The 12,610-nt window shown below is 41.6% G+C and overlaps 1 protein-coding gene across 3 annotated transcripts in view; it reads right to left on the bottom strand.

Moving 5' to 3' along the window:
• Window positions 1-12,610, bottom strand: part of LOC145397813 (uncharacterized) — an 856,770-nt gene that overhangs the window by 318,760 nt on the left and 525,400 nt on the right. For all 3 annotated transcript variants that reach the window (XM_080270837.1, XM_080270836.1, XM_080270838.1), the window contains exon 12: window positions 2,091-2,200. In XM_080270837.1, coding sequence (XP_080126963.1) covers window positions 2,091-2,200 — 110 coding nt within the window. The remainder of the gene's footprint in view (window positions 1-2,090; window positions 2,201-12,610) is intronic.

Here is a 12,610-nt window from a genome sequence, read left to right as displayed (position 1 = left end):
GCAGGGGAATGGAAACAGATATAGGAGGTGGAAAGAATTTAAAAAGACGGGTATGTGTGAAGGATCAATTGAGGCAGGAAGAAAGACAAGGGAGAATGACACGGTTTCAGAGAGAGGGAGAAACACGGGGTAGGGACGGATGGAGTGTCGAGGTGAAACAGGGAGTGATAATAGAGGTGGAAAGTGTGTGAATAAATGAGATGCAAGAATGGAGACAAAGGAGGAGGAGATAGACAGAATGGCAAAGTCTAAGACGGAGACAGGTTGAGAGGAAAGGTCGAGGTAAAACAAGGGAGAGAGGACTGGTGCGGAAAATGTGGAATGAGACTTGAACACGTGAATAAATGTGATATAAAAATAGAACCAAAGGGAGGGGAGATAAAGGAGGGAGAAGCAAGTTAAAGAGGGAAGGTCGAGGTGAAACAGGAAAAGAGAAGTGAGATGGTGTGACAGGAAAGGAATGAGGAGAACGAAGACAGGGGACGAGGGAGGAAAGAGAAAGACAGGATGAAAAGTAAAATCATATGATGACACAGGAAGAGAAAGAATCACAAGCTACTGCAAGATGAGAATATGAAGGACGTAAGAGGAAGAAAGAGGGACACGTCGTGAGGGGAAAAGATAAGATGATTAAACAGGAAAAAGAATGCATCAGAAGATGCAACAAGGAAGGAGTAAGGTAGACGAAGAGAAACGAATAGAAAGGAAGATGGAATTGAGGAGGAAGGATAAGATGCAAAGGAAGGCAGGGATGAGACATCGCGTGTGACAGTGAGGCCGAAGGAAAAACGGGGAAACTGTCAGCCGAAATATATCTTGCAAAAGAGATGATGGAATGTTATGTCAGAAGATAAATTTGCACACAGAATTCAAAGATATCGCCTGACGACTAAAGAGATAGGAATTATTCTCGTAATGAGTAACATTTTGAATTACTTGTCTGAATCATATAATCAAATACAAAGAATATGTTAAGATTACACTGGAGAGTGGAAAGGATATATTCCTAGTCTATACATAAGTTAACATCAGTCAATCTACTGTCTGAAGCCGAATCAGGTGAGGGGTAACCTTGACAGAAACGACATCCCGACGTTTCTGTCTCTAATCAGCAGCGACTCCTCTTCCCGGGACACACTACCCTACCTTACCTATTAGCACTATACCTCTTCATCTCATTCTCGGTTTCCCTCACTTTTTTCTATCCACATCGCTTTCACTTACTCTCCTAGTCAGTCCATAATTCTCCATTCTCTCCAGATGATCACAACACCTTATCGCTTTATTCCCCAACATCAACCCATACACATATTTCACGGATTCAAGAAAAAAAAAATCTATGTGCCACTTAGAATTATAAACAACGAAGAATTGGAAGAAAGGTTCGTACACCAACCAAAATACAACCCAGTGAACTAGAGGATTAGGAGAGGCCTGATGGAAACAAATTTAGGGGACGATAACATAACCCGTAAATGCAAAGCGAGGAAGCAGTAAAGGCATATATGAAAGAAACTCTGAAAATTTGACTTAAAAAATTATCATCAGGTGGTTTGTCTCTCTCTCTCTCTCTCTCTCTCTCTCTCTCTCTCCAGAAACTGATCCGATGTGCTGGATGGAAATCATTAGCTTATACAAATTATACAATTACTAATAACAATATATTTAGCTTCACGGAACGCTTACATTATTATGAACAATATATACATTCAGCTGCATCCTCAATTTCACAGAAGACTGGTATTTCGCGTAATATTTAAAAAATCAAACATTGATTCCTTTACAGTATATGCCTTCTCAGTTCCAAAATACTGCTCTCTTATTTCGGTTTTTGCTTCACACTCACATCCGGGGCTCAGACAAGAATTTTAATCAGATTAAATTTCTTCTTTCCAACTTGCAAAATCATCGTGGCAGCATGAGCTGGTTTTGTATGTTTCATAAAATTTTCCATAACCCATGTCATCCATTGTATTTTATACCAAAGCTCTTTCTTCCGGGTGACTGTCATAAAAATCAACAAGCATGAAGAAAGACAGAGAGGTTATGTAAATAAGCAAAAGGACACATAATCAATGTAAGCTACTCACGGTCCAGCGCTGAGGACGGGTCCCTGCAGCCGTCTCAGCTCCTGCACTGTGTCATCCAGTTCGCTGATCTTGTGGGCAGAGTCAGCCTCAGCCTGCCGCAGTGCCCTCACCTGCAGAAGACACGTTGCACTATGTACACATGATCAAAAATGTATCGATGTATGTTACACACATAAATCAGTAGTGGGTGGCATTTCCTGTCCTGGTCATAACTCAGTTCACATTCGTATGCTTCAGTTCTCATTCTCAGTATTTCGCCTGGAAAGTTTAAATAGTGAACGGCATGCACAACACGGTATGTCTGTTACTCTAACAGGCAGCAAAGCACTGGACTATTTCATAAGCAGAGTGAATCAGAAGTAGGGAAATACTCATGGTGGCAATGTGAAAGAAGATGATATAGGTATGTATTTTATTTGGACATTAAGTCTGTTACATTAACTAAGTACCAGACGTCTGTTAATAGAAAAAAAAAAAAATCCCTTGGTGGTGATGAAAATTAAACAAGCAAACAGTCATGATGAAGAAAGGATTCAGTTTGTTTTATTTCAAACCCCTTTAAGTCTGAAAATCCTCCCTAGGCTACGAAAAGTCTGGCGATCGTATGAAACTGCAAAAAAATTATCATCTAGTGAAAGAATTAATACATAATAAATTAACTACACTGAATAACCATCACATGTTGTACTAAATGATCTTATTTCCGTAACACATAATGAATTCCTCAACGCTCACTTATATACCAAGCTCGTCAGTACATATCACACTGGATGGAGCTTTACATATAAGGCAGTCGACATGAAGCCAAGTCACATAATTTTGCCCCTGTATTCCACTGTAAAATAAGTAATATCAAGATTAATTATTACACTACATCGACTGAAATAAAAAGGTAATAGTTGTCATACTGCACTGTGTAGTATTTTATGCCACATAGACACCTATACGAACTTCTCGAGATATCACACGCTGTAACTCCTGAAAAGCAAATACGATCACAAGATCCCCTCCTTCGTTTTACTAATTTGATCGATTGTACACTTAATAATGGAACTGCCGAAATCCCTTCGTTCAGTGAATGCAACATGACCGATATTTGTCCATATGTTTCAGTGTCTGGCAATCCTGAGTGACTAAAAATTCGAACTGATGCTTAATAATTTTACTGTAATGAGAGACACAATAGAAAGTAACATATAGTTACTAGAATCGGATACAGATTAGCAATTCGTATAACACGATTATAATGGCTGATGATCAGAATAAAATGACAGAGGTTATTTGGGTGATACAAGGGTTAAGGTCAACTGTTATGACCGCCTTCACTACAATGGGTGAGGATCTCTATCACGCTGACTAAAAACGTCTTGTTGTGGGAAGGGAATGTAATGGACGACACTGGTGAGCGGAGTTAAAAGTGTGTCTTTAAGAAGGATTTCTGTATGGCGGGGTGGGGGGTTTCCTGTATCCGTATCAGTAGGTACCAGGTCCATTACAGGTTAGGAGAGAGAAGGATAGCCTGAATCAACCCTTCTCCATGCTGGCAAAGTACGAACAGGGAAGGGGCGTCTATGGGAAGAGTGATGGATATGGAAATCGAAGTGCTGCAATGGGAGTGTTTGCTGTCATATATGCAAGGACCACCGGTTCAACCTACAGGGTAGGAACACATGCATGCGTACGAAAGGGCATACTATCAGTGCCGTGTTTACTTGGCCACGATTTGGGTACGAACCCTAAACTCGAGGCATACATCACTACACGAGTAAGCTACTGACCAAGCCACCACAGCTCAGATCTCTCCTATGCTGAATAAAATCATTTGGCGGCAGGCAGAATAAGAGATATAAGAAGTCAGTGCTGTGAAAGGAATAAGAGAAATTGTTACTGGTCCCCTCACTAGGCGTGGTTTCTCCTAGCCTGAATACATTTTTATGAAGAAATTAAGAACTAATTGTAAACACTGCCACCGTAGTGAAAGGATTTTACTCTCTTACGCTGAATGAAGCCACTTGTTTGCAAAAACGATAAAATGTAAAAGACGTCATAGTCATGAAGAGATTAACCGAAAAATTCCTGTCAGGGCCTTTTGGAAGTGCTTATCCATTACAGTACAATGACGCCTTTTATTTCCCAGCTTTTCTACCACTGCCACACGACTTTGTTCTGCTTAGGAGAGATGGAACTCGGGCAAAAAAACTTTTCCACTAGTAAGGGGTCTTTCTAAATAAAAAAAAAAAAAAAATGGCAACACCTAGATTAAACAGTAACAACCACAACAATATTGTGCAGTACCTTTCCACAGCAGGAAACTGTATGAAACACTGAGACTCACAGAAATCGCAAATAATACCATAGTTCGCCCAAAACTACACGTTTATACTGTAGCACAGTAACCCTAAACCGTTTTCTGTGATGCTCCCACACGCTCTCAGTTGCTACCCAACATTCTCAGTTTGAACTTGTATCCTCCTACTTCCTCCTCCTCTTCCTCCCCCTCCTCCTCATCATCATCATCATCCGCCTGGAAAGAGACTGTGCCTTCCCTACTCCGGAAAGTGGGTAAAAGACGTCATCGTTCTGAAGAGGACACAAGTTTGCAAAAACCATTCCATCAAAAACTGCAAGGATTCTCTCTCTCTCTCTCTCTCTCTCTCTCTCTCTCTCTCTCTCTCTCTCTCTCTCTCTCTCTCATCCTGTCCTCCCTGCTGAATGTCCATAATTTCCTGATGGCGGCGTCACACTGGGCCAAAAGTGGCTAACATGTGAGCAGCTTTTGTGACGCGAAACAGCTAGCAAAGTCAAGTTGCCGTCACACTCGTGTGTTTTTGTGAACCAAAATGGCTAGCAGTGTCCTCTGCCTCGACGCTTCATGGTCAACTGTAAACAAGGCACCACAGCGTACCCACTCCCATTTCCTCAGTTTCTGCAACTGCCTCAAGTAATTCAGCAACTCCAGAGTCACAAGGCAGTCTACTAGAGTTTTCCTTGTCGCAGGATCCATATCAAATACTGGTCATACTCTGCTTTCCACTTGTTGTTTGGAAACAAAACAGACAGCTTCTGCGGCTGGCCACCAGTGTCCAAATACTGATTTCATGTCACAAGAAAAAAAATAGAAATGACTAAAAACCACAAGAATTAAATTGTATTCACTTAACAATTTTAGTTAAAGTTTCCTTCTGTGATAAAAGAATATTTTCTCACCAGTTACAAAATTACTATAGGCTCATTTGAGTTTTAATCCCACCAATAAGCTGTGAACGAAAACAGTTATCCACTTCGCCTTGCAAGCGAAATCTCGCCCACCGTGAGTCAGTTTGACTAGCGGCTCACAAAACTGGCTCGCATGTTAGCCACTTCTGGCCCAGTGTGACGCCGCCTTTACTTAACCACACTCTATAGAATGTTTGTGTTTCTGACATTTTTAAACTCGGACTTTACTGGACTATGAACTTTGTGCGAATTCTATGTAAATTTTATAGTCGTACTGTGCCACTGCCGTGGAAATGAACTGATTCTGACTCTGATTCAAATTCTCCGCTCTTCCTCCTCCCTCTCTCTCTCTCTCTCTCTCTCTCTCTCTCTCTCTCTCTCTCTCTCTCCATATCGGCAATGTGAGTAATATGGTAATGTTTTATCGTCATTTAGCATATATTTATTGAACAGTCAACTAAATTCCTCTGTTCTATTGATCCCATCCCTAAGAGGGTGTCTTTCATTTTGATCAGACTGCCACCAAAAGATTTTCTTAAACTTTAGAAAGAGCCTTAGTAGCAAAGTTAAAGAAGACTAAATCCAACTCTTCCAGTTCACTAAATCTCTCTTAAGTTAAAATGCATCTTTTGGAGATTAGGCTACTCGAATAAGTTAGAAAAGTCTCTCCTAACCTATTAACGATAAGAATTTTATTAAAAATACGTTAAAGAAGACTAAATCCAACTCGTCCAGTTCACTAAATCTCTCTTAAGTTAAATTGCATCCTTTGGAGATTAGGCTACTCGAATATGTTAGAAAAGTCTCTCCTAACCTATTGATGATAAGAATATTATTAAAAATACGTCATCGCACTGAAGTCGTTAAAAATTCCAAAAAGGATAGGTATTTACTAAAAGTCCCCACAAATTATGTCTTAAAAATGTTCACTGATTATTTTTTACCACCACCAGATCACTATATTAGACTCTGGAGTGGCCCATCACCGTGCGAGGGTTAATCCGAGGGGGGGGCAGAAGCCATCTAACTCAGAGGCCAACAAGTTCCCAAACTCCCTTAAACTCCTTCTGTATATCACTCCAACAGGACAGCTGGACACACCCCCTCCTGCTCTCCCTCAGAACTCCATACCCTTTTTAAGACCACCATATTCCATCCTTCCCCCCCCCCCCATATCACTCTCCCTTCCTCGTATAAATCAGTCCTCCCCCCCTAAATATCCCCCCACGTCCTCGCATATCCTCATCTTGGCCTTCATACCCGTATCCTTCCCACAGCTTCCCAAATCCCTCTCTCAACCTCCGTACCCTTTCCTTGTCCCCACCTACTGCATTCACGACCTATATACATCAATGTTCCTCCCTAAATATCCTTCCCACGACCTCACATATCCCTATCTCAGCCTCCATATCTTTCTTACCATCTCCCTTATCCTACCCACAGCCCCCTTATCCTATCTTTGCCCTCCAATATCCTTTCATATACATCACTATTCCTCACTAAACTTCCCTCCCACAACTTCACGTATCTCTATCTCGGACCCACACCCTTCCCAGAACCCCCCACACTCTTCCCACAGCCTCCCATACCCCTCCCACAACCCTATAACCCTCTCTCAGTCTCCTCTACACCTCCCATATCCCCTACAACACACATTTCTAAGCCCCAGTAAAGCTTACCACTCTTTCGACCGCACACACACACACACTGTACAGTACTTCATCATCCACAAATATTCCTCTTTTAATGGTGATGAGAGATGCCTTCACTTGGTGGCACAGAAATGACCAGGTGGTGGACCTTCCCGGTTATACAAATGTCCCTCAGTCCCCTCCACACTCCCCGAAAGAAAAATAGTGGACTGCGAAAGAAGGCAAATTTCGGTCTGCTGTCTACTGGGTTCACGTTCAGATGCCCGGGACTGCAACTTGTATACTACTCCTCCTCCTCCTCCTTCACCCTTCCCTCCACGCCAAATGCCTCTCCTCTCTCCCCCTTTCTCTCACGCATCCTCTCCTCCTCAGCACCGCCCATCAGGAAGTTGATTAGGCGGGGAGGACTGGAGATCAAAGGTGGTCCCATCACCGCGTTCTGCCCCCTCATCCCCACCTCAGGACAATGGGCAAGGCAGTGGTTGTGTGTGTGTGTGTGTGTGTGTGTGTGTGTGTGTGTGTGTGTGTGTGTGTGTGTGTGTGTGTGTGTGTGTGTGTGTGTGTGTGTGTGTGTGTGTGTGTGTGTAATTCAACAGAATGGCTGGATATTCTCGTGACTAATTAGAACATGATTTCCAGTTAAATTGTGCAGTTCCCTCCACTTCTGAGCACTGTGAGAGGTTATGTGTTGAGGGTCATAATTATATACCATCAGTGTACTTGCTTACGTCTTACATCTACTGTGGCCGCATTACTATAACGGTCTTGTTCCAACACAATAAACGAGAGACGGAAACAAAAACCTTCGACACGCCAACCCTGTAGTACTTTCATTCCTCCTGGATTTACTGTATGCAAAAAAAAAAATAAATAAATAAATAAAAAATCTGCACCCAAACTAGTACTACTGTTAATGTAGTGACGCCTACAATATCACCAAACAGGTACCTCTGTGACTGTAGATGACTCTGGACTGCCTTGCCAAGCCCAGAATTCGAAAAAGTGTGTTGTATGTGTTAACGACGAGGTCGAAGAATTTTACCCAACTTTCGCAGTTCATTTCAGAATGTCTAAATCCAGTTTCGTACGGACTTCGCAGCCCTTAACTAGTTAGTGGAGTTGGTGTATAACTATGTTGGCCACGGCTGTGAGGACAGCCCCGTTGCCAGCAGAAGTTATACCTCACGACTAATATTTCAGGAAAGGTAGGGATATTAAATGAATGAAGCTGAGAAATAATGTGCCTAGTTCAGAGTAGGCATACAAACGAATACTTAACCATTTCACAATACTTTTAAGCGATCCTAGATGGGCTTTCACAATTCACAGTCACAAGTACCAGTCCTCCCATATTCAGTAGATGTTTGAGTAAAATGCTGAGCTTTAACCACTTTACTCAAACGATCTTTTATTATTCCTGCTGCCTCCAAACGACTTAAACTTATAAAACACCTTCCATATTCAGGGGGAGAGTGAAAGCTGTATTCAGTCCTTCAAGTCTGAAAACTCTATCTAGTTCCGAATTTAATTACCTGGACACAGGAAGAGTAAGCCAATGAAATGCGTCATACGGTTTAAGGGATTAAAAGATTACCACAATACCACTATTTTTCCTTCTATTATCAGGCACCCAATCCTAGAATTTATCCAATTACATCAAAAACACCTTTAATCCCCTCTAGTAGTTTTTTTTAATTACACCCAACAAACGGACACTAAAATTACAACGTTCATCACTTACTTTATACAAATCTAGGCAATTTCCTTTATACACATCCATCGGAAACCTATTCTGTTTTTTACAGTATATACAGTACAGTCAGAAAACATAATATCTAACGCACTCCGGCCAGACCTGAGTTGAGGGGCAGGCTCTTTTCTGAACGGGGGCGCACATTAACTATCACAAGTCAACACAAGCATCAAGTCATGAATCCTCCGGGGCCTCTACTACCAATCAGTCATACTATAAATTTTGCTTGATAACATGCGAACAATCATAGCATGGGTGCCAAATGAGTATATTACTGAGCTGCATACCGTACAAAACAGTTTCAGCCCATACTCATCATGTCCTTGGGTGATTGTGTGTGTGTGTGTGTGTGTGTGTGTGTGTGTGTGTGTGTGTGTGTGTGTGTGTGTGTGTGTGTGTGTGTGTGTGTGTGTGTGTGTGTGTGTGTGTGTGTGTGTGTGTGTGTGCGAGCGCGTTTCCGTGTGTGTGTGTGTGAGAGAGAGAGAGAGAGAGAGAGAGAGAGAGAGAGAGAGAGAGACAGACAGACAGACAGACAGACAGACAGACAGACAGACAGAGAAAGAGAGAGAGAGAGAGAGAGAGAGAGAGAGAGAGAGAGACAGAGAGATAACTTACAGTGTAATGCTATTCATAATTACTGAACTAATTCATTAAGCATTACAAAATATGAACAACCCTGTCATGTCTTCCTCAGTTATAAGGGCCTCTATTAGTTGTTACCATACACTATAACACAAATGACGGTGAAAAGGGAGTCTAAGAGTGTTATTTCTAGTTTCCATGAATCCTCTCTTGTTTCCGTCAACTCTGCTACTTCAGTTTGACTTCCAGACGATTATATTCAGCTGAGGGAGAAGTAAAGGATCTAAGAGTGTTAACTATGCCTTAATCCTACATAGGTTTTCCATACACTGTTTTGTTTATCTTGTTAAAGCACAATGTTTCCCCTCACCCTTCAGCCTTACCTCTATTCCGTCTTAATATATCCCAAAGCCAGCATTAGCTCCGTTTCTTTAACTCATTACATGTGCATAAATTACATGTGCATCAAATACTCGCCATTTCACACACACACACACACACACACACACACACACACACACACACACGACATCGTATTAAATGTGCTAAAGTAAGAGTCAGCCATAACACCAATTCCATTACCAGTCAGATTTCGAGACAAACCTAATAACATACATTTTTTTTTTCCTACTCTGGCGACCTGTCATTCCTATTAACTCAACGATCTAATCAACTGCAATAGCGATAAATTCAATCACCGTCCCATTCACGTGAACCCATTAGCCATTTTTTTGCATGCATTATCTTTTTTTTTTTTTTTCATCCTGGCCAACCATTATCCACGTCCGCCTGCATCACCATTCTTATTACTTCATTAACTTCTTGCTAGAGAGAGAGAGAGAGAGAGAGAGAGAGAGAGAATCAGCAGAATTCACCATTTTCATTATTCTCTTGTTAGTCTTGTAGTAAAATTATTCTTTATTTTTTATTATTACGCCTTTAGATAATCCCATACTTAAAATCAGAACAATACCCACTGATTTTAGTACCTCAAGTTCCAATCTTGTCCAAAAAAATTGCAATGGAATTCGTTGTTGTAATTGCTCCTTCATTTAATCCCGTACTAAAAGTCGCAATAAACATTACCGTTTTTTTTTTTTACTCTCCTATTCAACAACGTATTAAAAAATCACAGTAAAATTAGCTATTTTTATTATTTTATTGAATCAAATTCCGTACTAAAAAAAGTGTAAATTCATCGTTTTTACTTCCCTTACCCAATATTATAGTAAATATCGACGTAAATTCACCAGCTCTATTACCCCTTTATTCAATATCAGATTAAACATCGAAGTAAATTCACTGCTTTTATTACTCCTTTATTATCATACTAAATACCTAAGTAAATCACCGCTTCTGTTACTCCTTTATTCAATACCGTGCTTAATATCGACGTGAATTCACCGTTCCTATTACTCCTTTATTCAATATCATACTAAATATCGACGTAAATTCACTACTTCCGTTACTCCATTATTCAATATCACACTAAATATCGAGGTAAATTCACCGTTTGTTACTCCTTTATCCAATATCATACAGAATATTGACGTAAATTCACCGTTTCTCTTATTCCCTTATCCGACTGTGTACTAAAAATCAGAGCAAAATTCATGGCTCCAACTTAGCCTCTCCAGCCTGGCCCTCCCACACTCATTACGGCAGCTCTTTTGAACCCTCGTGGCATGTAAAAGCTGAACTTGCACTGAACATTACATTAAAAAGGGGGAAAGTAGAGAGGAAGAAGTGAGAGGGGTGGGGAGTGAGGAGAGGAGGGGAAGGGAGAGCAGAGAGGAGGGGAAGGGAGAGCAGAGAGAAGGGGAAAAGAGAGGTGAAGGAGGAGGGGGAAAGAGAGGAAAGGAGAGAGAATGAGAGCGGAGAGAAGAGGAATCGAGAAATGGGAAAAGAATGGAAGAAGAATGAAAATAGGAGGAAAAATAAGAGGGGAAGAGGGGGAAATGAAGGAAAGTGAGGAAAGGACAGGAAGCGAAAAGGATGGGAGAAGGAAAGGAGGGGAAAGAAAAGGACGAGAAGGTAAAGGAGACGAACAGAAAAGAGGAGGGGGGGGGGAACGAAGGGGAAATGATAATAAGGAAGGGGGAAAGAAAGGGAAAGAGAAAGAAGTGGGAGGAAAGAAAACCATGGAGAAAAGGAGGGGAGAAGAAAGAACGGGAAGGGAGAACGAAGAGGAGGGAGAAAAGAAGGTGAGGGAATTAAGGGAGACATCACCCACTGATTAAAATTTGGTCCTCAACCCACCTCCCACCCACCACTTCCCTTGCCCACCCACCTTCCACCCACCACATCCCCTCTCCTTCCCCCATCCTCTTTTCCCCTAGAGGTACGCACATGTTTAAGGGGTGGGTGTGGGGACATGAACCGTGGTCATTAACCCCCTTTGATCTCCGACCCATCACCGGCTTTTATCACACTCGTTATTCACAAGTTTGCAAGTAAATCATCAGGCTTTTTCCCACCATCAACCATCACGCATTACCCCACTTTCAGCCAAGGGTTAGTGACGGCCATTAGCTACATTTATGGCTTTGGCTGGAGTACAGTATGATGGGGGTTAAATTACTGCCTTTATCTCGAATGACCTTTAGCACTTTCAGGCTCTTTGGAACCACTACATTAATTATTGGACACATGCTCATGCCTACGCCCACACCCACGTCCAGGCTGATGTCCGAAAATACGTAGGTTCGATTCCAGGCAGGAGTAAGAACTGCCTTATAATCATAATTTCGTTTAAACAGATTTACTGATGCACATGACCCACCGACATGATACAGAAACACCTTCGCAAATACCGACACACCTATCCTAAACAGACGGCCCAAGTATGTGTTCAAAACGGTCGGTGGGTATTAGCGTCAAAGTGCTGACATGGAAAGAAACATGGAGAAAAGGAAGACTGCTGAGCCTTAGGGAATGGACTATCAAGTCTATGCTCTGTGTCGAATACTGGAAAAAGACATAAAAACGCACAGAAAAGCACAGAGTTTCTCTCTCTCTCTCTCTCTCTCTCTCTCACACACACACACACACACACACATACACACACACACGCACACTCACCTGTGTACATTCCTCACAGTCCAAACACCATACGGGCATCTCACACAGCACCCACAACCAGCCAAGAAAAAAGCACCTGCTTTCAAATGCCAGGATATTAAAATTATCTTTTTACGTGCACACTGTCACCCGTTTCAGTGGTGCGGCACCTGAAAACACAATATAAAAGCTAAAATGGCTGACAATATATATATATATATATATATATATATATATATATATATATATATATATAT

Source organism: Coenobita brevimanus, chromosome 43 (genome assembly GCF_032717465.1).
Source record: "Coenobita brevimanus isolate Jiangsu-jjx chromosome 43, ASM3271746v2, whole genome shotgun sequence".
NCBI classification, from domain to species: Eukaryota; Metazoa; Arthropoda; class Malacostraca; order Decapoda; family Coenobitidae; genus Coenobita; species Coenobita brevimanus.
Note: the sequence above shows the minus strand (reverse complement) of the source record. Positions and strands in the feature narration are given on the sequence as shown.